General features: G+C 39.3%; 6 protein-coding genes and 1 non-coding gene across 7 annotated transcripts; 6 read left to right on the plus strand and 1 right to left on the minus strand.

Annotated features, from left to right (window-relative positions):
* The first annotated feature begins 226 nt into the window (after positions 1-226).
* On the plus strand, positions 227-1,248 carry LOC122036925 (heavy metal-associated isoprenylated plant protein 23-like). Its single transcript, XM_042596364.1, has 2 exons — positions 227-525; positions 825-1,248. The coding sequence occupies exons 1-2, from the start codon at positions 378-380 to the stop codon at positions 1,121-1,123; spliced, it is 447 nt and encodes a 148-aa protein (XP_042452298.1). The 5' UTR covers positions 227-377; the 3' UTR covers positions 1,124-1,248.
* Positions 1,249-1,313: 65 nt separating this feature from the next.
* On the plus strand, positions 1,314-1,399 carry TRNAY-GUA. Its single transcript is given in 2 exon segments — positions 1,314-1,350; positions 1,364-1,399. It is a non-coding gene; the product is annotated as a tRNA-Tyr (tRNA).
* Positions 1,400-2,517: 1,118 nt separating this feature from the next.
* Positions 2,518-5,719, plus strand: LOC122036922 (2,3-bisphosphoglycerate-dependent phosphoglycerate mutase 1-like). Its single transcript, XM_042596362.1, has 8 exons — positions 2,518-2,845; positions 3,304-3,581; positions 3,756-3,979; positions 4,063-4,181; positions 4,263-4,419; positions 4,593-4,694; positions 4,780-4,899; positions 5,411-5,719. Exons 2-8 carry the CDS (start codon positions 3,305-3,307, stop codon positions 5,462-5,464), a joined length of 1,053 nt encoding a protein of 350 aa, XP_042452296.1. The 5' UTR covers positions 2,518-2,845; position 3,304; the 3' UTR covers positions 5,465-5,719.
* Positions 5,720-6,381: 662 nt separating this feature from the next.
* On the plus strand, positions 6,382-7,767 carry LOC122036917. The gene is made up of 2 exons (XM_042596351.1): positions 6,382-6,802; positions 6,933-7,767. Exons 1-2 carry the CDS (start codon positions 6,382-6,384, stop codon positions 7,433-7,435), a joined length of 924 nt encoding a protein of 307 aa, XP_042452285.1. The 3' UTR covers positions 7,436-7,767.
* A 500-nt stretch (positions 7,768-8,267) lies between these two features.
* On the plus strand, positions 8,268-9,640 carry LOC122036924 (mucin-2-like). The gene has a single exon (XM_042596363.1). It carries the CDS (start codon positions 8,465-8,467, stop codon positions 9,464-9,466), a length of 1,002 nt encoding a protein of 333 aa, XP_042452297.1. The 5' UTR covers positions 8,268-8,464; the 3' UTR covers positions 9,467-9,640.
* A 4,225-nt stretch (positions 9,641-13,865) lies between these two features.
* Positions 13,866-14,543, plus strand: LOC122036918 (nuclear transcription factor Y subunit B-8-like). The gene has a single exon (XM_042596352.1). The coding sequence runs from the start codon at positions 13,905-13,907 to the stop codon at positions 14,541-14,543; it is 639 nt and encodes a 212-aa protein (XP_042452286.1). The 5' UTR covers positions 13,866-13,904.
* Positions 14,544-15,154: 611 nt separating this feature from the next.
* Positions 15,155-24,623, minus strand: LOC122036919 (sister chromatid cohesion protein PDS5 homolog B-like; the record flags this gene model as incomplete). Its single annotated transcript, XM_042596355.1, has 25 exons — positions 15,155-15,502; positions 15,599-15,708; positions 15,782-15,959; positions 16,032-16,100; positions 16,430-16,467; positions 16,567-16,653; positions 17,080-17,131; positions 17,330-17,409; positions 18,565-18,666; positions 18,742-19,335; positions 19,448-19,528; positions 20,702-20,842; positions 21,022-21,178; positions 21,438-21,637; positions 21,746-21,880; positions 21,981-22,098; positions 22,186-22,322; positions 22,416-22,481; positions 22,562-22,711; positions 22,790-22,916; positions 23,053-23,207; positions 23,637-23,819; positions 24,040-24,228; positions 24,303-24,351; positions 24,461-24,623. Coding segments are annotated over 25 exons (3,386 nt in total), but the record flags the coding sequence as incomplete, so codon positions are not given.
* Positions 24,624-26,486: the final 1,863 nt, after the last annotated feature.

The raw sequence follows: 26,486 nt of genomic DNA on the forward strand, positions 1-26,486 counted from the left end.
AGAGGCAAGTTTGTTTTTTGTTTGTGTGTCTGTAATTTTCATATTATTATAAATTTTTTTTCTTTACGATTTACTATCGACCATCGTACAAACTTCAATCCGACAAACAAAAAAGAATATGAGAACCTCTTTTCTAAGAGAAAGTGTCCAATACATTTTTTTCTCTTCTTGTTTGTTTTCTATTGGTTTCATATGCCTTTGCTAGGACTATATAAGAACAGTTGCAGGGACGAAGGTGAGCCACAGAGGTCTTCCTCTCCTCCTAGTCATCGCCTAATTGATCTATCAAGCTGATCAGTTTTTCTTGCTTCAGCTTTTGGCTCTACCATTTCTTGCTTGTTCCTCTGTCGATCGACACTAACCTGCTACTTCCGGCCATGGGAGGGGCAGTGGACTACTTCTCCGGCTTGTTGGGTGGCTACAGCCACAAGAGGAAGAGGCAGTTCCAGACTGTGGAGCTCAAGGTCAGGATGGATTGTGAAGGATGTGAACTCAAAGTCCGAAATGCGCTCGCTAGTATGAAAGGTTTCATCTTCTCCTCCCTCTTGTGTTTCTCATAGAATTGTGTTGCCTTTTTTGGGTGTGGTTCGATCGATCGAGTCGGAGTTAGTTGCGGCTAACTCATATCGAGTTTCTAAACGAGCACAATTAGAAAAGAGGGCTCGAGCCATTCGTTTACATTGTTTAACCAATAGTATAACGTAGTTAACTCATGAGGAGTTGTTTAAAGAACAAACTTAGATCTTTTCATTGTAGCATTTTGCAAACTCTATTCAATTGATCTCTAACGGATTTTGGCTCGATCTTATGGCTTCTAATTAAAGGGGTTCAATCCGTGGACATCAATAGAAAGCAATACAAGGTGACGGTGATCGGGTATGTCGAGCCGAACAAGGTGGTGAAGAGAGTCCAGTCGACCGGAAAAAGGGCCGAAATATGGCCTTATGTGCCCTACAACGTGGTAGCTTACCCTTACACGCCCCAAACCTATGACAAAAAGGCACCGGCAGGGCATGTGAGGAATGTAGAGGTGATCACGATGGCCAACCAAGTGGTGAGGCCGGAGGATAAACTCTCCACCATGTTCAGTGATGACAACCCTAATGCATGCTCTATCATGTGAAATGGGTTAGAGGTTTCGATAGTTTTCAGTATGCAACATTTTGTTTCCTTGTTTTGAACTTGAGTTCATGTAATAGAATAAGTAATCTGATTGTAGTTTATGGAAGAGGAGCTACTTATTATCTATTTGGGTGTTTTCTAATTTTATTATCAATAATAATATAAATATTTTCTTGCCATAGATAAGCAAACCGACCTTAGCTCAGTTGGTAGAGCGGAGGACTGTAGTATGTTTGCTGGTATCCTTAGGTCGCTGGTTCGAATCCGGCAGGTCGGATATTTTTTTATTTTTTATTTATTATATTTAAAATCGTTTTTTACACTCTTATTTTATATTTAATTTCCAAACAATTAATTTTTCATATTTGTCTTTTCATTTTGCATCCGGAAACAAAATTGAATTTTACACTTTCAGTATCAATTATGCGTATTATTTGCCAAATTCAAAAGCTCAACATTCTTAACATAAACATTTTTTTAGTTTTTTTATTTATGTAATATAAAAGATTATTGGTTGTTTTTGTTATCTAGTTTGATCGATATCCTTGGTCCTATAGAAAAATTAGCATCGCAGTAATAGCTAGTGTATTTAAATTATGGTATTAGTTTTTAAAATCAGTATTATAATAATTATAGCATGTAATTAAAAAGAGAAAATTTAATTTATATATATGCGAAAGAGATTAAACATTTTATGTCGCCAACAATCTCTCTGTATATCGGCGTACGACGATCCTATACAATTTAAAAAAGGACATTTATATATATTGAGTGAGATTTTTTTACCTATTAGAAATTGGTCCAAAATCCTAAACATCCGTATAAATATTCCACCAACTTATCGAACTTCAATCTAACTCAAGTAACGAGGTAAGAGGAGAGAACTAAAAGGACGAAATTGCCCTCATGTCTCATCGAATATTCGATTATTTTGCGATGACTGGCTCGCATGACTCCTATTGTAGGCCTCACTTGACATTGACCGCACTCTAAGATTCCATGTTTGACATTTCATTTGTTAGCTAGCGCGTGGTAACCAACTCCCTGATCTCCAACCTGAAGGGCAAAAGGGTCCTTTTATCTTTACCTTTTACGTGCTATGTTTTTGTCAAAAAAAAAAAAAAAAATAGTTTTTGTAAACTATGAAATTACATTGGCAGTTTACTATGTCATCCTTTGAAGGGTATTTTGATAATTTTATAACTTTTGGGGTATTACATAGAAAGTAAAATTCCATCTTCGATTAACTTTAATTTAATTTATTTATTTTTGTAAAATGTCACTTCACCCCTGGACGTTTCCTTTTGTCTAAACTGCACCTCTTACTTTTCAAGATCTCCAAAATGGCCATACAATTTGGACTTTAAAAAAAAAAAAATTACGCTCCAATCTCTAAGCTTGTTGCTTTTTTTAATGATTCTTTTTTTGGCGACGCCGCTGTAACTTGCACCACCAAACCATTTCCTTCCTCTTCCTCCTGTTAGCTTCCGAATTTTGCCCTCCAATCTTCGATCGCCTTCTCCAACAAGGAGCTTTGATTCCTCAGCCTTCTTCGTCCTTGTTTTCCGCGCTTCAACAATCAACCCTGCTCAAATCCGTCGCTTTCGGCCTCGGTTTCATCGAAATCGTCGCCGCTGGTGGGGGCTGCACCAGCTCGCTGAAAAGGGGCGCAGTCTTGCCCCTTCTGCGTGTCCGAACCGATCTCGCTCCGTTACGGAATAAGGTGGCGCCTTGATTCTTGCTTCTCCTTCTCTTTTTCTGCAATGTGTTCCCGGATGCGCTGATTTGGGAAACAAAAAATTGAATTTTATTTTGAGTAATTTTTAGGCAAAAATCATATAACGCCATTTGTGATGATCACAATCTGCTGAGAATCTGGTCCTTATTTCTGATAAATCTTATATGCAATCGCAATTAGGTTCCATAATGAAGCCATTGAAATTCTTATACATCCTAAGGACGGTCTGTCTAATATGCTAAAGGTGCTACTGCCCTTGATCAAAATGTTAGGGTTTAATTTCTGAGTTCTGTGCTTTTTTTCCTCTTTTTGGGCACTTTGATTCTTCGAAACTCCGCTGGGGTTATTATGTTCTAGTTCCAGTTCTTCCTCGGAGCAATTGATAGATAATATAACTGACAAGATTTTCCTCTATTTTAATTGTATTCGATATCACATATCAGAATGGCTTCTTCAGTAGCATGCCTTCATGCTGCCAGTTCCATCCAAGCACAGGGTTTCAAGGGTTCGTCAACAGGCTCGCCAAATAAAATTGGTGCTTTCCCACTGCGAATGGTTCTTAAGGGATTCAGCCTCGACGTGCCTCTCCCTGAAAGAAAGGGCAACTGCCCTCGGAGCTTGAATTTGCATGTGGTTCGATCATCGAGCTCGCAATCCTCCATTGCTGATCCAATTGAACTACCATCAAACAGCAATTCTACTGATTCCCAGAAAAAATCAAGTTAAGACTTTTTTTTTTTTTTTTGTAAGAACTTACTTATCTTTCTGCTTTATAGAGATTGTAACTATAGTGATTGAAGAGATATCTCATTGATCTAATTCTCGAGGGCTGAGTTTTTTAGTTGTGAAAGGGTTCCTTCATCGAATGAAAACTATTCTTTTGCTTGCTTCACAGCTGAAGCTTCACTAATTCTGATCAGACATGGAGAGTCTTTGTGGAATGAGAAAAACCTCTTTACTGGTTGTGTTGATGTGCCATTGACTAAAAAGGGAGTGGAGGAGGCAATTGAAGCCGGTAAAAGAATAAGGAACATACCTATTGACATGATCTATACATCATCCCTGATACGTGCCCAAATGACTGCTATGCTTGTGATGTCCGAACACCGCCGTAGAAAGGTTTCTGATTCTCCTGTTTCTTCAACAAGTTACTTACAAAATCAACTTTTTTAATCAAAAGAATCTTCTCACTTTTGACTTAGGTGCCAATCATCATACACAAAGAGACTGAAGAGGCCCAGAGATGGAGTCAGATATATAGCGAAGAGACCAAAATGCAGTCCATCCCTGTCATTACAGCTTGGCAACTGAATGAAAGAATGTAATGGCCAATTCTTAACCATTATCTTAGATATGTTCATTTTCTGCATAATAACTTCATCTTTTTCCCATTGTTCATTAGGTACGGTGAGTTACAAGGTCTCAATAAGCAAGAAACAGCCGAGCTATTTGGAAAAGAGAAGGTTCATGAATGGCGTCGTAGCTATGATGTTCCTCCCCCAAATGGTGAGAGTTTGGAGATGTGTGCAGAAAGATCTGTGACTTATTTCAGAGATCAAGTAAGGCAATTTAAATGAATTGGTTGTTTAACATAATTTTCTCTCCTTATTGTCAATTTCTTATCAGTCCTTTAAATGTTTTATTCTTGATTCTATATCCACAAAAGATTACCATCCATAATAATCAGGGTGAACCATTTACCTTCCCTAATACCTCTGAAATTTCATTATAGATTGTTCCTCAACTCCTGGCTGGGAAGAATGTAATGATTGCTGCACATGGAAACTCCCTCAGGTCCATCATAATGTACCTGGACAAATTGACTTCTCAAGAGGTGATGAGATGGGTTATCCATCATTTGAAGCTTTGTGAATTCAACTGATTTTAGCTTGTAGTTAAAATTATTACTTTGTGTTCAGGTCATCAAACTTGAACTGTCAACTGGCATTCCAATGCTTTACATATTAAAGAATGGAAAGTTTATTAGGAGAGGCAGCCCAATAGCTCCTTCTGAAGCTGGTGTTTATGCTTATAGCAGAGTATGAAATCTTTCACAATTGAATCCTTTAGTTCTATTCCTTGCATTAATACATTATTATCGGCTTTTAGGTTGCTATGTTCTCTCTGTATATTCTACCTAGAACACAACTGCTTTATGAATGAAGAAGAAAAAAAGGGTTTAGTTTGGGAGGTTCGATGTATTATGATATATAAGATTACTTATATAAACCAAATTCAAGGTAGAGCTACAATAGAAGGGAAATTGTATGGGTTTATAGATCTGGCTTTCTTCCTTTATGATGTTTTCTCCCAAAATGCAAACCAAGAACAATACCTAAAAGATAGATGAGATCTTGATTTGTCTGATGTTCTTTAAACTTGAATTCTTCCTCTACAGTGATCTTCTCATTCTTTGTCATGGCATCGAAACTGTTCGCAATGGGGCAGGGCATTCATTCATAGCTTAAGATTACAGTGACATTTCTGATATCTAATCCTTTTGTTCCTCTTCACGTCGAGTGACACAAATCTTCTTACTTGTGATTGCAGAGTCTGGCTCTTTACAGACAGAAACTAGACAAGCTGGAAGAAATGTTTGAATAAGACGACGACTATGAGTAATAAGCTTCTCTCCCATTGGCAACAAACTCAGAATTCAAAAGATACTTGTGCAAAGGAGTACAATTGAGATATTTCTTATTTTGAGCTTTGCAGAAGGAATTTATGTATACTCCTAGAGGAGATATATAGACTCGCAAACATTGAATTAATCTAAATAATATCTTAAACTGAATGGAGATCTTGATGTTTTGGATTTAAGTTAAGGACAATATTTGAGAAAACTATCATTTGATTTTATTAATGTCTACCAGGGAGAATGTTCTAACAATAAAATTAAAATGTTAGAAACCTGAGAATTTTTAGAAGAAAACATTAAACTTCAGAGGCTGTCTTGAAATTTTCCCATGAATTAAGGACCCTGCCTCTCTCAGAGAAAAGCAGAAGCAGAGGTGAAGGCCAAGCAATCCTTCCCACCACCACCTGCCGGCCGTGAAGCAGCAACACGACAGCCCCAATCCCTCCTCCTCCTCCGTTTATCGGTCTGGCCGCCCCTTGGTGGCCGACGGCAGACACCTCTCCTTCACGCGTTGTCCAGCCCACTGCATCATTTCCCATGCAACTCAGAGCGCACAAACTTTGCGCCCTTTTGACTCTCCCAACTCTACTACCTGCATAGTCCCTGCTTGCCATGCAACGCTGCCACCGCACAACACCACGTCCTCCGCCTCCACCCACGTACTCGCCTCCTCCTCCTCTCTCCCTCCACTTGCCATCTGGATGAATGCCGCCTGAATATAAACGACCACTCTCACGTCGATTACTACTAGACAAATTAACCTCTGTTCTTGCCTTCCTCGCGCTGATACGCAAGGGATCGGAATTCAGTATTCACTAATTCCATTTCCTAATTGATGAACTTTGTGTTCTACGTGCATGCATGAGCTTCGATTTACTGGTTAATGGCATCACTAGAAGCAATAAGCAAAGTGAGAATAGGGAGGACGACGACGTACCGCAAAGGCACCGATACGGAGCTGCTCGCCGTCGGAAGCGAAGCTGCGATGGCGGCCAAGCTGATCGTGATTGGGGCTGACGGCGGCAGCGAAGGTGGCAGGCAGGTCTTCCGCGCCGGTCGGCTCTCCGTGCGCATGATCCGGGTGGCGTCCTCCCCGGTGTGCTTGGTCAGTTGCATGGTCAGGGATCACCAGTGGACTCTGGCCGGGGACGCGGTCGTCCTCCGCGTAGCGCCGCGCATGTACGTCTTTCCCATGCCGGGCTTCTGCTACGGTCTCGCGTTGCCCTGCGGCGGTGCGTACGACGACGAGTGCCGGACGCTGGAGGAGATGCTGCTCAGGTTTTGCGCCTTCCGGTGCCTCGAAAGTGAGATTCAAATCTTGTTAAATACTTTCCCCCGCGCGCGCGCCAATATCAATTTTGTTTTTTTTTGTTGGGGTTTGAATTCTTCATTTCCGCGCGCCAAGATCAAATAAATGTTTATGTTCCCATACAGGCTCTTCTTCTCGGCGGAGAGGTGAATCAGGTGATGTCTGGTCGCATGCCTTCGAGGAGGTCAAGAAGCTCGCCTCTGTTACTGTCACCAGTGATGCAAGCAGTAGCAGCACCGGCCCTGCATCGCCGGTCTCCGCCGGGAGAAGAGAAATCCAGCGGGCGGTAAGAACGTCGGCGGTAGTGAAGCTGCTCTCCAGGTCGCTGCTCACTGGCGCCCTCGACACGCGTAAGCACCTCGACCTAACCGTCGGCGCCTCCCTCCCCAGCATGCAGATGACAGCGGACCTTTTGGACATGATTGAGACGGGGCGACGAGGGGCGCTGGCGGCGCCTAGTGGGCTCTGGTGCATCAACGACGAAGGGATGAAGCTGCTGCTCGTGATACTCTCCGCATGCAGCACCGTGGAGAAAAGGAAAACGCCACAACTGGAGACGCTGAACGAGGAGGAGGAGGAGCTGAAGGAGGAGGCGGCGGCAGTCACCGCCGCCCATGCAGAGGAGTAGGACGTCAGCGGCGTACCAACCCAAATTCACATTGTTCGACTTAGCATTTCGGTTAAGCCCTCCTTAAAGCAGTTCAACCGACAAACCTACCATTGAACTCAGCAATCGAGCTCTTCTCAACTAGCCGAAACAACTAGTAAAGTTTTACATTTGTTATAGTTAAAGATCCACCACGATTTCTAATTAGGTGGGAAAGGTAAAATAACACGCAGTAAAGATGGTAAGGCACGTCACAGACACGATGTGATGTCCATTACATTAAATATAGCTAGCTACCATTCAACTCCTTGTATCATACGCATTTTTTTTTGCTAAAAAAAAGATAACACAGAAAGATTCCGATCGCACTAAATTATGTTCTTCAGTCACCTCAATCTTGACAGTTCGACGCAAGATACTTAATAAAAAAGAAATTGTTAGAAAATAAAAATCCAGAATTAGCTAAAAAATAAAAAATAAAAATCCCATCTTGAAATCTCGAATGATATGATAAACTAGGGAAACAAACTGTTCTAGATATTCATGATGAGATCATTAAGATGCATAAGATTCTCCTCAATGCTCTGTAATCCAATTCAGAGATTATTTTCCAAATAATTCTTAGTTTCTTATTAAAATTTGATTATTATATTCTTACTTTTGGTTCAGCCATTTCTCAATTATTTTCTCTGTGTTTTTAAAGAAATTCTTAGCGGCGATACGTGTGGAGCCCAGCTACTTTTATATCTAAAAGAGGAATAAATAAATAATAAAAGTAATGGAAGCTACATCCCTTTAGCTCATTTCTTTAATTGTTTATTTATTATTGTTTGTTTAATTTTGTGCCGTGAATTTATTGATCCCAATGGAAAAAAAGAGTTTCTACTTTTTCTCTTCCGCTCTTGTTTTTCCTATTATAATAATAATAATAATAATAATAATAAGTATTATTCCATGCCGTCTCTTTTTCGTTTCTAGATCGATTTAAATCACCTAAAATTTGAATAAATTACCAAAACAAGATAGAAATTGGATTGCGCACCTCTTTCTATGGATTCCGGCAACACCAGCAGTCTTCACTCCTCCTCCGGCGGCGGCGGAGGCGGCAGCGATGATGTCGACTCCCTCTCCGCCTTCTTCCACACGTCCGCCTCCGCCTCCGTCGTCACCCTTCCGCCTCCGCCGTCTCTTTCCTCCGTCGGTCCCCACTTCTTCGACTACTCCTCCCTCTTCTACCTAGACTCCTCCTCCTCCTTCCCCTCCACGCTCCTCCCCTCCGCCTCCGGAAGCCAGCCTTCGGCGGCGGCGGTGGGGCCGCAGACAGATCCCCCGCCCGCACTGGCGCCGGCCCCCCGGAGTTCGAGGAAGCGCTCCCGCGCCACGCGCCGCGCTCCGACGACGGTGCTCACGACGGACACCTCCAACTTCCGCGCCATGGTTCAGGAGTTTACCGGCATCCCCGCCGCCCCTTTCGCCGTACCCGCCGCCGCTTCCTCCCCCTTCCTCCGCTCACGCATCGACCAACTCCTCCACCATTCTTCCTCCGCTACCGCCGCCGCGGCGTCACCCTTCCTCCTTGGCCCCTTCTCCCACAAGCCCCACTCGTCTCCCCCCTTCCCCATTCCCATTCGCAATACTCCTCCTCTTCCCCCTTCTCTAACCCTAACAATCCCCGCCTCTGCCACCGTCACCGCCGCCGCAACTAACTCTAACTCTAATCAACTCACTCCCAACCTCCACTCACTCCTCCAACCCCCGACCCCAGCAACCTTCTTCACCTCCGACGACTTCGCCGCCCTCCCGCAGCCGCCGCAGGCGGCAATCATGCTGCCCGACCCTGCCCCCTCCAGCTGGGCGACCGTACAATTCTCCGGAGCCGGTGTTTCGCAACCACTCATCGGCGCCGCCGGCAGCTGCAAGTCGTCCTACTCGTCGTCGGCCGAGCCGGCGGCGGAACTAATCATCCGAGAGAAAAAAGTTGATTCGGAGATCGCCGGGAAGGCAGGCGACGGCGAAGCGGATCCCTCGTGGATTCATTCTTCGTCTGATTGATCGATTAAAATTAGGGATTTGGAGAGGTAAATTACGATGTCGAAGAGAAGAGGCGCTCGCTGCTTTTGTCGCGCCCTTCCCGCTCCTCTCCTCTCCTCTCCTCTCCTCTCCTCTCTCCTCTCTTCTCATGTATATACCGGTACGCGTTACGTTATCATTGATCATTCCCCTTTCTCTCTTGCTTTTTCAGTATATATCGGTTTTATACGTCTAGAATAACACGAAACCGTTTTCTTCGCCGAGTTTTCTTCTCCGATAAGGATGCTTCTTTCTCATGCGCTTTCTTCACATCAGCCAGACAGCCACTGAAACAACGTTCATGGTGCAATTAACCATTTTATTCATATAATTTCAATATATATATATATATATATATATCCGGTGATAAGGACGGGGATCCTCGTTGACAGAAGATCAACGATACGTAGAGGTCAGAGGTCATGAGATTTAACCCTGAGACCGGCCGACCGGACGAAGCGGACCGACTGACCGGGTGATGTAGGCCGACCGGCCGTGAGTCCCCCGAACCGAATGAAGACAACCCGACTGGGGGTCGGATTTCCGATGCTCAAGGTAAGAAGGTTTCAAGGGCCGAGCGGGCTGTCCGTTCGGCCGGTGCACAAGGCAACATAGGCGAGAGCAGTCTCATCTGAGCATACGATCGATGCAGAAGTTATATGTCTGCCGAGCGGCCGACTCGCTCGGCCCTGGAGCAGACAGGGAACGCAAGAGGACAAAGGAGACAGGGGATAATATCATCCTCGAGACGCCTGCCGCCGACAAGCAGCAGAGTTGGCGGCCGAGCCGTACACAGGATTATACGACGGAAGCTTCCACCGTCACATCCGGGATATGCTCGGACGATTGCGGAATGACGTCAGAGGTACTTTTCTGACAGAGGCTTATTAAGGTATGTTTGGGGAAGCGTGCACGCATAGAGAAGCGTGTCCACGCCTCCCCGGGGTCCTATATAAGGACCCCAGACGTCGACGAAGGTATGGACAACTTTTTACTGTAGCCACATTACGCTGCCTCTCTCGTTGGCTGACTTGAGCGTCAGAGGACCGTCGTCGGGAAACCCCTCCCGGCTCGGCTTCTTTGCAGGTTCGCCGGAGAGATACACCACCAGTCGAAGATAGCGGAGCGTGTCACGTTCCTAGCGTTCGTCGACTCAGCGCTTGGACAAAATCATATATATAAATATATATATATATATATATATAGATCAGAAGAATATTGTAGCATCATATAGCATTAATGAAACTCAAGGCAATTAATTATGACAGAGTTGCACTCCTTGTTCATCACAGAGTTGTAATCAGAAGCTAAGCACAGATAGAGCTCTATGTAGTCATTAATGTATAGATCATAGAAATCTATCAATTGTATATTAATTGATAGCCAAATAAGCACAATCAGTATGGAGTTCATTCGAGATCATGAACTAGCAGTATGGAGTTCATTGCTACTTTTTGTGCTACTCTTTCTATCGCTGCACTTACTTTGCTAAAGGTTCTCAGGGGGATTTACAAATTGCACAGACCGAAAAAAACTCTTAAAAAGTAATTACTAACTCATGCCAACACTTTTGTGGATCTAAACTAATGCAGCTTTAGGTTTAAATTCTTTGGATTGTGATGCAGAAGATGAGGCCCAGGGGTTTTGGTGTGGTCGAACAAATTGCTAGCAGCTCAGTGCTCACATTCCACAAAGTCAAAATGAACAAAGTGAGTGCAACCAGCAAACTGAGAAGCTCCATGGATCCTTGTCTCTTCTCTTTGTCCCTATCTCCTCTTCTCTTCTTTTCTTATAAAACATACAACTGCTTTTATTTTCATACAATTACAAGTTTAGAACTTGAAAAGGAACAGTGTTTAGTTGGTTTCCTTGCTCCACTGCATAATTTATGCAATTCTTTGCGTTGAATCAAGGGATTAGGTTAGACTAGACTAGACTAGGCCCATTGCTATAGCTACAATGAGAAAAAATGGAGTCTATCCTCTAAAATTATTAGTCATGCAGGTCCACTAGCTAGGTTTGGAACTTAGTACACAGTTGATGATAATTAAGTGTAGTAACTCTGTCACATTGGTTCTTACTACTAATGAAAATGGTCTAGATGATTCCTTAAACAGGCTCTGTCAGTCATGGCTACAGTCCACTTTCCTCCTCCTCGTAAGATTTGCTCAGACATGCATGGACCCACTTCTGCCATTGTTAGGGTTTGGCAGTACGACCCAAATTCCCATGTTGCCTCACCCTCCTTCACCTTTTGCCTGCCATTGATACCATTATATTTCATCTCCAAGTGGTTAAGTTTGAGGACGATCAATTTAGTCTATTAAAAATTTACTTTTATTATTGAGACAAATTGAAAAATATTCATAACGGATGATCTATTAATTCAAAATTCTTAGATCAATCATCTTTTTTTTAAAAAATATCATGTTAATTCGTTGAAGCACATACTCAATCCTTAAATGTGAGAAAAACTAAGTTGATGCTATGTCGATGCTATACCATGACCTCAGGGTCCCAGAACTTCCACCTTGTGTTGCCTTATTGTCGCCATCATCACACAAAATGCTCATCATCGTCGTCCTTATTTTGGTCCTTATAACATTTTTAATTTGTACTTTTTCTAAAATGGAATCATGGTTGCTAACCATGAGTTGCCCAAAGTTGGGGCAAGGCTTGACATTTCATGTCCTTGTCTCCCAACAAATTCCATTTTTTTATATTATTATTAATAATAATAGTGACCTTTTTAAGTTAATGAATATTTGATTATGGAATCGACATATATTATTATTTTCTGAGAAACTCATCCAGAATCGCAGCCGGCCCCTATTAATGGGCCTTCACTTAAATGGGCTTCCCTCAGTCCATTAACTCATTTGAATCATGACGCCATCCATGCGGCATGCTTGCGCAAGCAAGATGGGGGTGGGCCGGCCAGGATCTGTTATGATGAAATGGATCCATGATAGACGGCCCAATAGCTTTTTCACTTAAAATAATAAAAAAAATTGGTTATTTTTTAAATATTAATTTATATTTATATCGTCGTATTTAGTTGTGTACATAATAAATAAACATAAAGAAATAAAAGCATTTTATTGTAAAAGTAATTGTTTGATTAATCTTTATGCGACCCAAGCATTTCGCTTTTATTATAATTAATTGATTATTTTAAAATAATGGCATTGAATTTGAATATATATATATAGCAATTATTGAAAGTAGAGGAACCAAAATGAGAATACAATTAATGAGTGCACTGTTCACGATGCAGTTAGGGTTTTGCCACTTGGAAGGTCTCCTTTCTCCCCGTATAGAAACTAGTATAAATACATGTCTCTACTTCCCCAATGCCATTCTCTTCCACTTTTCACAAGGAGAGGGCAAATTTAGGGGGAAGATGGCAAGTGGTGCAGGCCTCCTTGGCAACCAACAGGCTTCACTACAAGGTCCCTTTATATATATTTATATTTTTTAATTTGAATTCTAAATATCTAATCCTTTCTTTTACCATCAATTATTCCAGTTAATTCTACTTTAAAAAACCCCTTCTTACCTCCTCTCCATCTCTATCTTTCTTCATCCCATCCTTTTGCCTATTTTTTACCTTTATATATTGATATTTTTATTTGAATCTCTAACAATCTATTTTGTTTGTCCTTTGCATTGAGATTATTCTCTTTCAGTGAAAATATACGACTTAAATTATTTTAAAAAGTTAGAAAAAAATAGTTCTTTGTTATCTCGTTCATATGAAAAATTATTTTATACGTGAAATAGTGTAAATTTGTAAGAAATTAGATTTTTTTTGTGTTAATAATTTTTTTTTATAAAAGAGATATTAATGAGTTGGCTTCACTGCCATGAATACATATAGAAGACACCAAACGTCTCTTGTCGCGTGCGTATGAATTTTGTGTTCAATCTGGGGCGTCGGATTCATCGCTCCGCGCCATCCGGCCGTCTGTCGGCGCTCGCCAATCGCGTGAGCATCGTCTGACGTTACGGTGCTTTTTAGATTCGCGAGGCGTCAAGTCCACTACCTCTCCTGAGGTCGACACGTGTGTGCTAGGGACGTGGCAACACGACGGCGCTTGTTTGGTCTTTTCGCGTGCATGCAGGGGATTAAATTGTCGTCACGACTACAAAGTTTGGATAATTTTTAAAGAACCCCTGAAATAAGTTTGTTAATACTAAAATAGAAATATTAACGGGTATGTTGAGATTTAACTAAACCTTAGTTGGTGTTTCTAAAATTACCTACAAAATAAAATAGGGACTTCAATGATAGCGTTGAAAACTATAGGGTGTGCTATGTGAATTCCTTTCTTCGTGCTGTTTGCACTCTGCAGTTCTGTCCGGCGCCGGAGGAGGAGGATCTGCCCGGACCACCACCGCTGAAAGGGATAATGCCGCCATGAGTGGCGGCTTACAAGCGCATCCAGCACCGCATCCTGCGCCGGCGGTGCGGGAGCAGGACCGGTTCATGCCGATCGCGAACGTGATCCGTATCATGCGCCGGGTGCTGCCGGCGCACGCAAAGATCTCCGACGACGCGAAGGAGATGATCCAGGAGTGCGTGTCGGAGTACATCAGCTTCATCACCAGCGAGGCCAACGAGCGGTGCCAGCGCGAGCAGCGCAAGACCGTCACCGCCGACGACGTCCTCTGGGCCATGCGCAAGCTCGGCTTCGACGACTACCTTGACCCCCTAACCCTCTTCCTCCACCGCTACCGCGAGCTCGAGGCCGGCGCAGCCACTGACTCCTCCTCCGGCCACAACGCTCCCCCCACGCTCCACCTCCCCAAGCACCACCGCAACGCCGCCGCCCCTGTTCCCGACATTTCCGCCCCTGCTCCCCAGTACTTCGCCACTCCCCCTCTGTCTGGATTCCTCATGCCGCCGGCGCCAGCGCAACCGAGTAATCTCATGAGCGAGAGCATGGTGGGCTACTTCTTCAACATGTACGGCGGCGGCGGCGGAGGAGAAGCAGGGCCCAGCGGCGCCGCCGGCTACAATTTCCCCAATTTTGACCCCCAATTTCATCACAAGTAATCGCCGGCGATGGTGCCGTAATAATTGACTTCTTTAGGAGGCTTTGGAAGAAGTATGCCATGGTTTGTGTTTGCATCAAATTAATGGGGGTGGATTCTTATCAACATCTAGCATTTCTGTTTTTTTATATATAATTTAAGTCAGTGATTATCTGATCTTACAAAAATTTTGAGATTTAAATCCTTATTGTTCCACCCTCCTCTTATCATCACACCATATAACTATCTACATTCGGAACAGCTAGAGAATAAGTCCTCTATCCCTGTATTATACTCTGTCCGTCACATACTCGCTCAAATGTTACAATTTACCTCCCTCATGATGACCTTGGGTCGGATATGACAGAAGCGCTGAGGGCAAGCGTTTCACCTTTTACCACAATATAACTCTCTACATTTCTTAATTTTTATGTTCTTACTAAAATTCTGATCAATAATCATTACCAACTCAATTAATTTTAGTGAAATAACTTAACAGATCAAAAACTTATTACTTTGATATTTTGACAGTTTGGATTTAAATCCTCTTGATCAATTCATACAAAACTCTGATACAAAACATGGTTTATTGAGTTAACTTAACCAAGCATCAGGGAATCATCAACAAGAAGCTTCAATAACATGTTGGTTATTTGCTAGTTTATGCAGTTGCATGATACAACACATGGAGGCAATGAATGGGATTTGCAAATCCATAACAAACATCTAAACTAATCTAACACGAGAAAGGTAATCAAGTTTTCGATTGTTCACATGAACAAGTCATGCCTAGATGGATTCCTAAAATTTTGCACTGGACTATACGGCATCTGTTATTTTACATAGTCTTATCAACATGTCGAAAATCCTAGTAGTAGCGGTTGCCTGGCAATAGAAGCTGCATTTTGGCAGATGCACATTCGGGTTAGGGCTGGATTTGAAGGATCAAGTGGACTTCATTGCTCGTAGCCTCCACACATTCTGCATCATTTTTTGTTTACATTGGAAGAGTGGTCATTGTCGGCAAGATCAAGCATGAAAGTAATACCGGAGATCAAGAAAGAAAGATGAACATACAATGGGTTCATCGTCTGAGTTATCTTTGGTGTCTGAGAAATTTGGCGACCTGTCCTCATCACCCAACTCTTCAGTTTTTGTTTTCTCTTCTGTTTCGGAGGTTGGTGAGGCTGCAAATAAATAAATAAAAATAATAATAGAACTGGCACAAATGGATACCAAAGGCCGAATAATCATATGTACCTGTTTTGCATAATTGAACTCAGACTGAAGAATGCCCCTCTCCTCCGACTCATCCTTACTGCCCGGACTAGGATCTGCTTCAGTGTTGCTCATTGACACCGGTTTGCTGCTTTCCTCTGCTTTCTTTTTAGTAGAACCCATTTTCTTTGCCTTAGAGGAGGAAGACCTGTCAAGTTCTCTATTTGATAAATTAGATGTTTAGTTTAATAGGCAAAACTGTAAAAGAACAAAGCAACTAGATTCTACATACTTATTCCTGCTCTCCTTATTTTTTCCAGGATCGGAATGGTTATTCTTGTTATTTACAGACTCCGGTGAACTGCAATGCCATTCGTAGATAGAACTGAATAAGAATCAAGAGGAAGCTACGAAGTCCTCATTGCACTTTTTTAAAGAATGGATTAAATTTCATCCTACAGTCTCACGACAATGTTTTCAAGCTTCTAGAATAAGGGTATGCATTGTTTGATCATCATAAACATCAAGCTGTGTTTATCTCAATTATTTGAAATGGGCAACATAAATTTTATTGCTTCATTGAGCTAAAAGTCGTATCACTTCCTTTGACCTCCCTCTATCCTCCTCACCTCTAAGCGAAGTTGTATCATTAATGCCATGAAAGCAAACAAGAGGATCCGATGAACTCACATGTCTTTAGACACTGATGGAAGATGGGATTTTAGTTGCTGCAAAAAATGTAACGCGGAGCAATGCATTAGAAACTTTGATACTTAAAAGGATTTAATAAAGGTTCGAGCAAACAAAAGAGCTGAGAGAAAATAAACCTTTGCCGGTGAATGAGAGTTATCGACGATTTGCCATTTTTCTTTGCTTAAAAGAAGAAGTTCCACATCTCCATCATCATAAAGAATCTATTACAGTGAATCAAAAAGACACATGATACATAAGTTTGGAAAGCAGATACATATGCAAGATAGGTAAAAATGGTAGCAAGATGAATGTCAACTTAATTTGAGGCAGTTCTAAATCCAGATTGTGTTGACAAAACATTGATAAAAATATTATATTTTTAAGCTTCATTAGGACGACAATAGTCTAGGAATCGACATTGGTAGTCACAAAAATGCAGTACATCAGTTGCATGTAGATCCTAACTTGTTGATTTGTCCATGACATTTGGCAATAACACTTGGAAAAGTTTATAACCAATAAATAAAAAAATCAAATAAAATAGATAACACTTGGAAACTGCTGACCGGTAAGGAACCAATTTTTTTTTAGATGCAAATGCTTCTGCAAACCAGAGAGAAGTAACAACTTAAGACAGTTTTTTTTACCATGTGTTTCTTGTTTTCTGGATCATAGGATTGCACGACACCTTGATAGAATCTGTAAAAAAGAAGCATCGTAATTCAAATAGGATAAACAACTTAAGTTTCAAGAGTAATAAAGTGTGGCCGATAACACATTTATGCAAATGAATAATACTGTTTTCCTCTGCATATAACTAATAGCCGACAAGTTAATTGGCAAAAACAACAAATTTCATAGCAAGGCACCAATTAAAAGGCTTCTACATATTCTTACCGTTTATCCAATGGCCACCAGATCTTTATTCTGGAACCAACTAACTCGGATTCATTTGATTGATCTATTAGTGACGTACACTGCGAGCATATATGATTTGTCAACATTAAGAATTTTCTTTAAAAAAAGCTAGCAAATGCATTAAGAATAATTCCTATATATTATTAGCATATCAATGATAAGGAGGAAGCATAAAACAATAATTTGGTACAAATTGTAAGATGTGCAAGCATAAAACAGAGTAGTCAGACGAAATCAAGCTAAGAATAAGTACAGTTGATGCAACAGGACACTCAAAGTTGTGAATTGAAGAACCAAGCCTAGATCTTTTTACCACATATATTATGTTTAGTATGCATGACTCATGCATTAGATTTAATGAAAATAAACTTTCTACTAAATTGGCTAGATCTTTTTTCACAAATATTCTCAGAAAAATGAACTTGGTTAAGGAGAAAAGTGACATGACAAGAAATTTTTCAATAAATCAGACACATTGGATTAATCATTTATCTATTAGATAGACTGACATCAGCGTTCTTCATGCCCTCCTATTGTCTCTAGTTGATCATTACTTTATATCTTGAAGTTGTTGGCGCTTAACTCTAAGTTCTAAACTATAATGCATTTTGGTACTTGAGAATCAAGGAGCATAATTTAAATATTCTATCTGCATTTAGGAATGTAACGCCTGACACCCCAATTGAATTCAGTTTTTTTACTTATGGAGAAACAGTTCGATTGCTCTAGCTTAACAAGGACTAATGTTAAGTTTAGAAGCATTATTAACCAGAGTGAAGGAGATGATTAGGTCATAATCATTGGTTCATTCAAAACAGATGCCACATGTGAGATGGTAAAAGAAGAGATATAGCCATTCAGAAATCTAAGATTTTCATTTTTCTATTATTCCTCTTGGATCCCTTCAATTTTAGTGGCAAGTTAGCTAGGTAACTGGAGTAGCATGACAAACAATCTATATTTCAGTCTAGAAACACATTTCTTTTGTTTATCAAGTTCTTCCAAGAAATGGCACATCACCAATCATCATAGTTATCTTACACTTGCAAAAAATTAATCATTAGAAGGGCAAACTGAGGACCTAATCTGGCATCAAGCATATGCCAATAATAGAAATGGAATGGAATGACTTAGCTAGAACTGGTAATCAGTAAAAAAGAAAGGAAGCAACAATCACAAAGCTAGATAATGAATAAGTTACTATGTTAACATACCTTTTCTAAACCAGCAATGCTTCTTCTTTTACGTTTTTTGGTTGAACTAGTTGTACTTCTCGATTGATCACCTTTCTTTCTGTTATCTGGTAATGCCAATTTCTGTAATATATCACATAATGATGAGCAAATTAGAAAGGCCACAACCTTATATGAATGAAATGTTTTTATTTTAACCTCTGAAGAGCTATCTGCATCTTTTTTAACATGCACTTCATTGGAAACTTTTCTTCCTTTCTTGGATGAGATGTCAGACGCGTATGAGAGTAGATCAGTTTTAGTTTCAGTCTTGTCCTCCTCAAACAAACTCCGCTCTAACAAAGAATGTAGGGGAGATATCTTTGTGTTTCCCTTCAAACCCTTTGATGAATTGGGCCTACTCGTGGAAATTGATCTTTTGCGTTTTGGAGTAGGTACGAGCACCTCAAACCCAATTACATCTTGTTTTCTTTTTGGTGATGATATTTCCTTCTCAGTATTGATTTTACCAAACACCTTTTCACTTCTGCGACTCTGATCTGTAACTATTTCTGCTGGGTCTTGAGCTTGCTCAAAATTGTCCAAATTTATTTCTCTCACCACACCCAGAATGTCAAACTCGCTGTCAATATTTTCCAGATCATCAAATATGTCCTTTTTCACTTGTTTCTTCTTTTTCTTCTTCTTGGCTCCTTGATTTCTGAGAATTTCCATCATCTTCCCAAGAGGAACCTCATTGTCATCTCCATTCTCTTCTATAATCATTCCATCATCTGCAACAGCTGAGTCACCCTAAAATATAGCACGAACAGAAATTGTGTAGTCAGAATATGATGAACCAGATGGTTACCGATGTATCAAATTTACAATTCCAAAATTTTTCTTAAATCCTGTAGGTAGATACCATTTTTTTATTCTCAAGTCTAAGAGCTTCAAAATGGGCCAAGGCACTATCACTACTCAACCACGTCCGTTTGTTGTCATCCTAAGAAGGGGATAAAACAAAGTTCAGTCAAAAAGCAACACAAATATAAGTTCAGAAAGACATTAATAAAAATATAAAGCAAATAAGAATTGGGAAATACAATTGGCTAAGCATTTATGCCAAAAGTGGATCAGAAGATAGGACTTCCTGTTTTGATTTCATCTTAAAGTGACTAAAGTTGATCAATTAATTACTAAACTCAAAAGCTCAGAATGTTAGGAAGCAAAAGAGGGTTCATCTATATAGGATTGATCTATATAAGATATCCTTAGTATACAAAATCGGATTCAAGTTGTATAATATGATAATTAACTTGGTTTGACTCTAGTTTGACCCAAATCGGGTTGAGCCTACACCACATATCTTATTCTGCCCATTAAATATTTATTTAGGTCTAAGTTGAAGCTAATTAGGACTAAATTGAACCCAAAACTAGCTCAGCATGAAATAACCCGTGACGATGCAAGCTGACTGTTGGCGGGTAAAACACAGAAACAATACAGTTCCCTGGCGCCTAAACTGCACTGGAACCAGAATTTCGGACCTTGGATCTGGCTCTCTTTCATATATACCTATTATGATACTGATGGTCGTATCCTTCACAACTAATAGTTTACCAAATTAGTCATTTTACAATGATGTAATTGGACATCATAAAATCAACACATCATGCTTCATTATGAAACATCAAATAGTCTAAGTACTATGATGATATCATACCTATTTGAAGTAACACAGGTACAATGTACTATTTCTGAAAAAACTTTTAGAACACATTGAACAACATTTGTAAAAAAGCTTCTATCACTGAAATGTAGTTTAATTTCTCACTGGAATGACATGTTCTCCACATCTACAATTTGGTTCCATAACATATTAGTTCAATTAGATATTTGTGTCTCCACGATTTTCATCATAAGCTAATTTGCCTTTTCCCTTTCCATGTGAAGAATACAATTTTAATAAGAACAGTTTGAAGGTGTTGAGCCTGTTCACTCAACCATGGTTGAGGAGAATGGAACAATGTTAATTTGAGAGACAGTTAACAATACAGATATAGAGACGCACACAAAAAAAAAGATATCTCCAAAGAAGAACTCAAGGGAAAAAAAAGAATGGAGTAAGACTTCATCCTTTGAAAGGATGAAGACCGTTTAATCAGGAATGACTCACCGTCATGCTATCATTAGGGCTACCGTCGATGGCTTTGAATAACATGCTAGGCAAGGGAACTACATCAATCTCTGAGACCTGAAGCTCAGGCACTAGTTTCTTCAAAATTGAGAGCCCAAGCTCACATATAGCATGTATAGTCTGCATATCCCCAACAAAATGCATAGCACAGTTAGTTAACAAAATGTAAGTGACACTCCAAAACAAAATGAATATTGGATAGAAGAAGAAACATGACTGAGCAACAAGAGGACTAAGCAACAATTAAATGGAGCTGAAATATGAAATTGTTTAGCAGTCTGGGAGAAGTAATCACTTACAGTTGACTTTGTTTCATCAACTGCATCACTGGCGCTTTTAACACTGTGAAAGATGGAAAGGATTATAGTATAGCTCTCCTTTCTCTGGATTGGAAAAGCACCAGATTGGTTACCATTGTCACCATGCAACAACAAGGAAAGAAATAAATGCAACCGCCTGAAAACTACAAAAATATTAGCATAATTTCTCAAAACGGTTTGTAACAAAACATGAGTAAAATGACTGAATTTTAGCGAAATAAAATAATAGAAAAATAATCATCTCTATTTCTTCATAATTTAGACTAAAGGCAGTAACAAAAATAAGTGGAAAATAATACAGTAAGACTGTCTTACTCAGGTAGGAATATGTAAGTATACAACTTTGTAAAGATAATCAAGGAACGATAGTTCAAATTCAAAAGGAAAGGGCGTACCAGTAAATTGGTTCAAATGCCTGAACATCTATGCACTCGTCAATATTTGGACATGTAGAGTCATGAGCAAGAGCATGGACCATGTAGGCAAGAATATATTCTGGGTAAGCTGGGGTGGCATTCAAGTCAGATTGTGCAGATAGTTGCCGCATTTTAAATTGCCGACATATGTGTACAAGTTCAAGTAGACTCTGTTTACACTACAGGAATGCAAGATAAGTGTCTTGTTAAAAGTAAAATTACTATGTCCCAAATAATTGAATATTAAAAAAATGATCTATTAGGTCAAAATTAAACAAAAGACCAACCTCTTCGTATTCAGGGCAGTGAAAATCATTAAAGCTAAGTAAGAAGGCACAAGCATACTTTGCATCCAGCAACCGTTCCTTTATATACTGATGTATTTTGTTTAAGAATGATTTCTTAGATTCAGCATAAGCATCCTAAATGATAGACATAAAAGGTAACATCATAATGAATCCACAAAAGATAAACAGATTGAAATTTCATTGTCTAAGAAACATGTTGACATTGACAAATAACCTGAGAAATTCTTAGAGTCAAATAAAACAAACTAGTAGTTATTTTTTGGTCCCAATATCTTGATAACCGAAGAACAGCTTTTGCAGAAGCAAGCCTCATATGAGCTTTATCAACATCACTACAAGAAGGATTGCAATTTAGCAAACATAAATGTGCAGGAAAAAAACACTCAAAGTTTATCCTGAATAAAATAAATATTCAGTACCTTGACCATATTTCATCTGAGATTTCCCCATAAGAAAGTATTTTCTGAAGAATTTCCAGAAGCTTTTCAATTCCTGGTCTCATATGAGCATCTCTAGCAGGCATGTAACTCTTTACCAATGTTTTGATACCGAACACCTGCACAAAAGATAGAAATGTATGATTTTTGAAAGTCTTATGTTGACCGCTAATGGTTTTCCAGTAATCTAGTACTATAGTTCATGCATGGACCTTCATCAAACACAGTTCAGATATTTCATTCCATTGAGTATTATCTAAAGAAACTTCATCAGCCTTCTGCAAAATGGGAAAATCACAAACATAAGAATTGTCAAGAGTCTATAGAGACCTAGATAAAATTTTAATGGAAGGCTTACATTTCTGTTCTGCAAGATTTTACTGGTAATGAACTCAGTAATTTCATCCTCTCTGGTTTCAAAAATTGGCAAAGCAGTTTGAGCAATACATCCAAGTGATTGCAAAATAGATGGTAAATGTGTTTTCTCCGCCAACATATCCACAAGCCTCTGATAAATCAATCAGAAAAGTTTTTTAGTCTAGCTATCCCCTCAAAGAAAATTTACCAAAATTAAACTAATAGCAACCTTGTAAAGAACAGAGAGTGACTTGAGACCATCATCTTTAGTTATTGCTGATAGGGCCTGTACAGAATATTTAGCCTGCTTCCTGGTACCCTCTAGACACAGCCTTTCTAAAAGAAGTTCAACCGAGCTGCAATATGATGAACAAGCATAAAGTCTCTGTAAACATACGTCCACAGCTTTAACAAGGAAACCAGGGAGTCACAAAGGGAAGAAAAAACAAGTATGCAATTGTAGTTTCATAGCATGCTGGTAACTGGTTTTACCTTGAAGTCATTGCCAGTTGTTCACGAATGGACCCACCAGCCTTTGCTAGAACATGAGCAATACCTTCCTTAATTAATTCATTGTCTACTTTCAGAAGAAGAAGAATATCTTCTTCACAGCCAGCTAAAAGCAAGGGAGAATAACCTGAAATGACCTGAAATAGGCATATTTATAATTTGAAATAAGGGATCAACAGTTTCTGTAGGAAAAGACTAAAGAGCCTAATGTTGAAAGTGAAAAGGTAAAATCACTATCATAAATTCAAACGAAGATGTATTTTGTTTGGGAACAAACTGTATACAATAACTACATTTCCAGATGTTGACAATATGTAGAAATAACGCAATTGATACAATGAGCAAAGTCAGAGATCAATGCGAAAATTATCACTTCATTTTAGCAAATTAAATTGCAGCTACCAATACTGAGAATCAAATAACTAATATCACTTCTGTTGCATTTCATTAATGTAAATTCTGTCAGCGAAAAGACATCAAATGCATGCGCTTAAACTTGTATGAATTGTATTGTACAATATACAACATGTAAAGTTACAATTTAAAGCAACTGCAAACGTATGTACCGTAAGCACATTCATGCAGGAGGAAATAAGCTTCGTCTTTCCAGCAGAATGTTGAACATCAGCTTCTGATAGTATCTCTTTGACAAACTCTTTGTTGAAGAGTATGTATGAACACTTCAAAGTAAGTGTATTCATAAAATCATAAAGTGGATGCTTCTCACCAAGAATTCTAAGCAACTCATCCTGCAAACAGTGACAAAAGGATTCAATTATGGACCACATTTAGCAGACTCCAAATAGCAAGCATGGAATTTTCTGTAAATATATCCAATTAAATTATGGAGAAACTTGCAACTCTGATCTTTTCATCATTTCGGTGTTCAATAATATTCCAACTGTTAAAAAGCTGACAGCTAAAAAAGAACACAATGGAAGAACAATAAAGGAATATGCAAGTAACTACCCGACGTGACCATGATTCCTGCAAACTAATGGACGGATCAAGAAGTGTTGTCAAGATTTTCCAAATATTAGCATCTTTCAACTGATTGAGAAACTGAAAATTCTCCTCAGCCTTCATAGGGTCATTGAACAACCGAGACATGCTCTTGAAGCAAACAAAAATTCTTCTATGGAATTCAGATGCATCTTCCTGCATTTTAAGATCCATTTGTAATAACAACACAAAACAACCAATCACCAGTATGATCATCCATCTTGGCAAACCTGATATGTCTGTCTAAGAGACAGATACTTCTGCATTTCTTGCTGTAACCTGCAATCCAAGAGGAAATCACCTGAAAATCCGTGGAGAATATATCACAAACTAGATACTCCTAGCTGAACAGAGAAAATCCCCTCACTATTGTATCAGAACTACAAACCTTTGCTTTTGCAAAAGAATCTGCTCAATGGCTTTAATCTCGAATTTATCAAGCACCGAAAAGATTGACACCCAATGTTTCACCCTATTTTTGAGTGGTAACTCAGGTGGAAACAAAGATCCACAAAGGATAAGTTCAACTGCTTCCAACCTGCAAATTGTTGCTTATAATCAAGACCAAGTGTCTTTAAGAATTGCACCTAACCTAACCCGTCAATCAACCAAATTTTAAAAAAAAAACAAGGAACATCTGAAAAAGAAAATTAATATATTTCTGGCTCTACATATAAGAATATCCCAGCAGAGTTTATGTACAATACCACCTAGTAACGAAAATTTACTGGTTCAATCAACGACCAATAAGACCACTAGGTAGCAAATTTTTTTTTTGCAGTGATCAATGTTTGAGTTGGTACAATAAAAGTATAGTAGTACACTGTAAACACGAATAAAGGCTTTAACCATTTTGTATTTTATTGTTGCTACGTACTAATACAACATTACATGATATATAGCCGTCTAACGGATCACCGAAATTATAATGGAGTCGTATTATAAATCCAGTTTCAGTATCTTTCTTCAGCAAATTAAGGCAGATTTTCATCAACCTCTAAGCTTGAGAACAAGAAGAGAGAAGCTATTGGGTGATGAATCATTTTTATTTAGAATTAAAGAGTGCTCCACTTTTTACATTTCCACATAAGTTAGTGATTAATCTTTGTGGCTAGTCACCCAGAAGATGGTCGTCCTCCAGGTTGATTATGAATTCTCAATAATAAGAACTATTATTCACTTTATCTCTTATTCAGTCTCAATACTCACCAACCTTTGACATAGGTGATTTTAGTGGTACTATTTGTGGTTCTCTGCAACCATTTTGATTGCACCAAGACCCAAAAAAAAAAAGAAACAAATGATGCACCTATTAAAGATCAACTGAATTAACTAAAACACTTCAAGAGTATGATATCCTGTATGATTGTTGTCATTGATTAAGATTGTAAGAGTATGATTATTGGTTCTGACACACAGTTTCAAAATTATATTGGCCCTGCTGATGCCAATTTAGTAACTTCCCAGATCATTGTCCATGAATTCCTTTTTATTATTGCCCAACTTAACGGCCATTAGATTCAGACCAACCCAAAGATCTAAATAGTTAGTCTGATGAATGACACTTTGTGCATAATTTCAGCAAGCTTCCAACGAATATAGAACTTTGTCAGGGATAAATGAATCTTATATTATACAAAACTAACTAAATTGAGATAGGTGAATTTGGTTCTGATAAATGGTTCTTATATTATTGAGATAGGTGAATTTGGTGGCACTTTCGATGGTTCTGTGCATACTGTAAAATTCAAGCAGAAAATGATACCTGTGATCAGTTGAACTAACAACAACCAAGTCTTATCCAACTGTGTAGGGTCAGCATGTCATCAATTGAACTAACTAAAGAAAATGATACACTTCATGAGTATGATCTCAGCTAAAAAACTTTACTTTAACACATTATGTTATATTTCTTTATTTTACCAAGAGAGTATTTTATTCATTAACTAAAGCATCATTTATGTTTCAGCAAAACAACATTATTTTGTTAATGACAAAATGAAGATGGATACTAGCAGTTTGAAATTACGCATTTAATAATTATACTAAGATTCTTTGCATATCAAAGAACAAGGATAATAACAAAATTTGATGAAATTGAGATGATATTACATGGGCATGTGTGGATTTGTGACAAATAGTAAAAAAGGTTAGAAAAATGCTCAAAGCATTAAAGTGCCACAAATTGTTCAACACAGTGGCTTGATGACTATGAACTCCAACTTGTTGCAGTTTGAGAAATGCCAGGATGATTGGAAGCAATTTTGTGCAAAAAGTCTGATTATGCATGTGAAGGCGAATATACAGAAAGAAATCATAGCAATTCTCATGTGAAATAAAGGTCACTCTCTGAGCAACCAAAATTATCAGTATCACCAACTTTAAATTATTTGTGTGCTACATACCTAAAATCT

The sequence above is a fragment of the Zingiber officinale genome, unplaced genomic scaffold, assembly GCF_018446385.1.
Source record: "Zingiber officinale cultivar Zhangliang unplaced genomic scaffold, Zo_v1.1 ctg224, whole genome shotgun sequence".
Lineage (NCBI taxonomy): Eukaryota > Viridiplantae > Streptophyta > Magnoliopsida > Zingiberales > Zingiberaceae > Zingiber > Zingiber officinale.

Excerpts from the sequence above, each read along its gene's own strand:
- LOC122036925 (XM_042596364.1), top strand. The coding sequence starts at position 378 with ATGGGAGGGGCAGTGGACTACTTCTCCGGCTTGTTGGGTGGCTACAGC. Across the intron at positions 526-824 it reads TGCGCTCGCTAGTATGAAAG|GGGTTCAATCCGTGGACATC; the intron begins GTTTCATCTTCT and ends TTCTAATTAAAG.
- LOC122036922 (XM_042596362.1), top strand. The coding sequence starts at position 3,305 with ATGGCTTCTTCAGTAGCATGCCTTCATGCTGCCAGTTCCATCCAAGCA. Across the intron at positions 3,582-3,755 it reads TGATTCCCAGAAAAAATCAA|CTGAAGCTTCACTAATTCTG; the intron begins GTTAAGACTTTT and ends CTTGCTTCACAG. Across the intron at positions 4,695-4,779 it reads ACAAATTGACTTCTCAAGAG|GTCATCAAACTTGAACTGTC; the intron begins GTGATGAGATGG and ends CTTTGTGTTCAG.
- LOC122036917 (XM_042596351.1), top strand. The coding sequence starts at position 6,382 with ATGGCATCACTAGAAGCAATAAGCAAAGTGAGAATAGGGAGGACGACG. Across the intron at positions 6,803-6,932 it reads CGCCTTCCGGTGCCTCGAAA|GCTCTTCTTCTCGGCGGAGA; the intron begins GTGAGATTCAAA and ends GTTCCCATACAG.
- LOC122036924 (XM_042596363.1), top strand. The coding sequence starts at position 8,465 with ATGGATTCCGGCAACACCAGCAGTCTTCACTCCTCCTCCGGCGGCGGC.
- LOC122036918 (XM_042596352.1), top strand. The coding sequence starts at position 13,905 with ATGAGTGGCGGCTTACAAGCGCATCCAGCACCGCATCCTGCGCCGGCG.